Consider the following 4,144-nt stretch of genomic DNA (forward strand, 5'->3'; position numbering starts at 1 on the left):
CTATGACCCTGCCTGACCTTGGGGGTCATCTCCAGAGAGTTCATGCGGGAGCGGTAGAGCTGCTTGAACTTGGTGGCGCTGTCGATGTTGGGGAAGGTGAAGAAAGCGAGGCCCTCGCCGGAGCTGGGCAATTCCAGGGCCTTCTGAGCAATCTTCTTGAGGACCTGGCCCCCGGACAGGTCGCCCAGGTAGCGGGTGTAGGCGTGGGCCACCAGCAGCTCGGGCTCCATGCGCCCCACCTCATGGAGTCGCTGCACATAGCGCCTCATGGCGGGCGTGTAGGGGATGGCCTCCTGCCAGTGGGGCCCGTACCAGAAGGCCAGGTCCTGCTCCAGGGCAGCCCTCCGGTGCAGCTCTTCTGGGAAGTAGAGTGGGGCATAGACTGGGTTCTCCTTGTTGCGCTCGATCTCCTCCTCCAGGGCCTCATAGATGTGGAACAGGGAGGCCATCACCAGCTGAAAACCAAAGCGAGCGGGTCAGGCCGGCCGAGGAGGACCACCCCCCACCGTGCAGCCCCTTCACTGCTGCCCTCGTCCCCTCCCCAGGCTGGCCTCCCACCTCCTGCCGGCCCCTCCACGCAGCAGCCAGAAGGAGTGTCGCACGAGAAACACTCGATCACGTACTTTTTGAGCCGAAAACCCTTTTATCTCACTGGGTAAAACACGTGGCCTTAATCCTCATAAAAATCCAACGCAGTTGCTATCCCCACTTTACATAAAAGCAAACCAAGGCTCAAAAAGGACATGGACACTTGAGGTTGCACAGCTAGTTAAGACATGAAACTGGAGTCAAGCCCAGGCCTTGCTAGGGAGCCAGCCGTCATGACTCGGAGGCAGGGGAATGAAAGCGCCAACAGGAGACAAAAGCCTCTGGCCTTTGACCTCTGGGTGACTGGCTGCAGGGCCTAACTCTCCTTCCCAGAGGCCCATTCGGAACCCTGCCACCTCTGGACGCTGAGCTTGCGGGGGACAGGCCCAGCATACCTTGGCTCAGGTTACTCCTGTTACACATTAATATTCTAGTTTGAGTTCTTAGGAGGATAAAGTTTTCAGTTGAGGTTTTCGGGTTATAAACCTTCACAGCAGCCCCATTTCTCAAAGGAGCAGAAAGCCAGACATCCTGGTACAGAACAGCCTAGGCTGCTGAGTGTGACCGACCTGCTTCTAACCTCAGCTTGGCTAGTCGGCAGCTGTGTGACCGTGGGTGAGCCACACACCCTCTCTGGGTGATCTGAGGTCTGAGCGACTGTGCAAGTCAAACCTTGGTCCCCGCCCCTGCAAAGGGGATTCTCCGACCACACTATAAATGGGCTTGGTGTGAGGGTCCAGTAGGATGACACAGGTAAAGCACTAGGCGCAGCCTGGCACTCGGCACGCAAATCCGAGTCTGGTGATCAAATGCCACTTCCTTCAGCATAATCTAAGTGAACCCTGGGTCCTCTCAGGGACTTTGAACTCTGGCTTAGAGGCGAGATCCAAATCTACGATGGCCAGCGATGGGCTATTCCAGCAGTCACCTCCCAGCTCCCGCTGCCTCCGGCCACATTACAGCAACTGGGTATACGTCATCTTTTGGGGTTGGGGAGGAGCATGAAGAAGGGGCAAGGGCTAGACCCAGGGCCCATGGGATGTAGCCGAGGGCCCCAGCTCCCTTAGAGCTACATGTTAAATCTCCCTTCACTGGAGCACCTTCTGGGTCGGACATGGGGAAGCGCCCAGACTGCAAAGATGGTGGGATATGGCTCCTCCCCCTACACCTGCTCTGTTCAGCCCGAACGAGCCTCTCCTCCGCTGACACTTTCATGCCCACGCTCGTCTGGTTCTTTGTCAAGTGTCTCTCTTCTGTTTGCGTGAACTTCACAACAGCGCTGGGAAATAGCAAAGTCAAGGCCTGGCCTAAGGTGAGAGCTTCGGAAAACCCTTCTGTTGAAAGCTCTCTCCACGGATGAAGGAAAGGTGCCTTTGACCTCTCAGAAAGGTTAGGTGACACGTCCACAGTCTTTTCGTGAGGAAAAGGTTGGGCTACGGCTCAGACCCACACTACCCCTTGCCTTCAGAAGCAGATTAGAATTAAGTCAGGAGCACAAGCTTTGAAACAAGACCAGCCTTGGCTCGGTTTTGGCCTTTCCCACTTACTGACTGGCTAGGTCCTTAACCTCTCCGAGCCTTCCTTCTTCTTTATCGGGGTTGAGGCACAAATTAGAAAACAAATGCATAAAATGCCCAGCGTGGAATAGGTGCTCAGTTGACGGCACTACCGCCCCAGCCCTTCCAGAACACCACATGCGGGCTGTGAATTTGCTGTGTGACCTTAGGTAAGTCACCTCCCTTCTCTGATCCTCAATGTCATCATCTGTCAAATGACCCTCTCAGACATGCCTGTCTGGGCCCTCAGCATCCCTAGTCCCAGTCCCCACTAAAAGCACTGGCCTGAGCCTTGGACACACCCATACCTGTCATACCCTCCAACAGGACACATACCTTAAAGCCTTCTCTGGTCACCTGACCCTTCTGAAAGTTCCTCATGAACTCAGCATTCTCCGCCTGGGTGTGCACCTCCTTGGTGGCCTCCTTCAGGGCCTCTGACAAATCCTGGGGCATGCTGGAGGAGGAGAAACAGAGTGACCGTGAGCAGGGTCGACACTGAGCTGAGCCTCCGAGGGGGCTGCTCGCCTGCTGGCAGGCCCTCAAAAGATTTTGGCTTTATCAGGCTTCTCTGCAGAAGTAAGTCCAGCCTCCCATCTAATACATAGGCCGTCAACACTCTTTGATAACTAAAATACTATATAATACGGTCCCCAAACCAACGGGGAAATCCTAGCAGCAGTTTTTCTCAATGGAGGAGAGGAGGCAGCACAACCCAGAGAGACGAGAAGCAGCAGAGGGTGAGCGTTTGGATTCAATACCGCAATTGCTGTGATGCGCTTTTAAACCCAAGATTTAATTCATTTATTCTGTTGAGGTTTCAGGTACAAACCTCACAACCCCCTATAATGTTATGCTCATCGTAAAAGCATTTGGGTTAGAAAGCCTGAGAAAAAGTTTCTTTCCAGAAGTATGTCTGCCATGTGTCTTTGTCACACCTCTCACATAATTCTCATCTCTGGTTTCTCTCCTGCACTCCTTCCAGAAATATCACCCCCCGTTCTGTACGTGCAGGTCAAATTCTTGGTAGAAGGGAAGGAGCCAGACTTGGACATTGACAAACAACCAAGATGCAGATCCCAACTCTGACACCTGCTAGCCTGGCCGCCCTGCGCTTGCTGCCTCCCCCGTCTGTAAAAAATGGGGACACAGTGGTGTCCCCACTGACAGCTAATGAGAGATGGACTCTGCTAAGAGTGGGCTCTGGAAATAGAACCACACACGCACCCAGGCTCCCCAGGAAGCAGAGGGCACCTCCAAGCACACTCAAAAAGGTCCAATACCAAAAACAAAGCGACACTCCCAGAAGTCACCGGCCCCCGGGCCAGGGAGCCGGGTGTGTAAATCACCTTTCATCTCTCTAACTACCCGCACGGGCACAAGCAGGATTAGAACCCAGCTCGTCCTGACTCCCAAGCCCAAGAAACTGGCGGCTTCTCGGCTCTGTCCGGCGGGTCGGGAGGGCAGGGGCTCCCCCGCCAGCGCCCCCGCCAGCGCCTCCGCCTGCGGGGGGGGCAGGAGGGGCCTTCTCCTGGCAGGGGCGGAGATTTCCTGGGGAGAGGCACAGCGCCCCCGCCCCACCGCCCCGCGCTTGCCTGTCGGGCTGCGGGCGCTCCATCCGGCCGGCGCTACGGTCGCTCGGTGCTGACTTCGGGTCTGGTTCCGACGTCTGAACACGCGCGGAAAGAGGCAGGCGAGTGACTGTGCCGAGAGCCAGGTCGCTCCGTCTATTTATCCCCGGGGCGAGTCACGTGCAGCCACCCAACAGCTGATCTCAACTTTCTGGCCCGACGTTGCAACACCCAGCCCGGCCCGACCACGCCTGCCCCTAGCCGGCGAGGGCGGAGGGGGAGTGGTCACATGAGCCCTGGAAGACAAAGCTTTTTAAAACAGGACGTTAAAATAAATAAATAAATAAATAAAAGACTCATCTGGAAATCGGAGCAGCTGTGTGATTTTGCCCCTTCCAGAACCCTCCAACCAGTGATCGGACTTGGAGC

At 55.7% G+C, this 4,144-nt stretch overlaps 1 protein-coding gene across 1 annotated transcript in view; it reads right to left on the reverse strand.

Annotated features, from left to right (window-relative positions):
• HMOX1 (heme oxygenase 1) overlaps positions 1-3,933 on the reverse strand; it is a 6,768-nt gene extending 2,835 nt beyond the window's left edge. Inside the window, 4 exon segments of the mRNA XM_006914498.3 lie at positions 1-14; positions 16-455; positions 2,481-2,601; positions 3,740-3,933. The exon segment at positions 1-14 is cut by the window's left edge and continues 41 nt beyond it. Of these exon segments, the coding sequence (XP_006914560.1) occupies positions 1-14; positions 16-455; positions 2,481-2,601; positions 3,740-3,762 (598 nt within the window). The 5' untranslated portion in view covers positions 3,763-3,933.
• Positions 3,934-4,144: the final 211 nt, after the last annotated feature.

Source organism: Pteropus alecto, unplaced genomic scaffold (assembly GCF_000325575.1).
Source record: "Pteropus alecto unplaced genomic scaffold, ASM32557v1 scaffold94, whole genome shotgun sequence".
In the NCBI taxonomy this organism is placed as follows: Eukaryota; Metazoa; Chordata; class Mammalia; order Chiroptera; family Pteropodidae; genus Pteropus; species Pteropus alecto.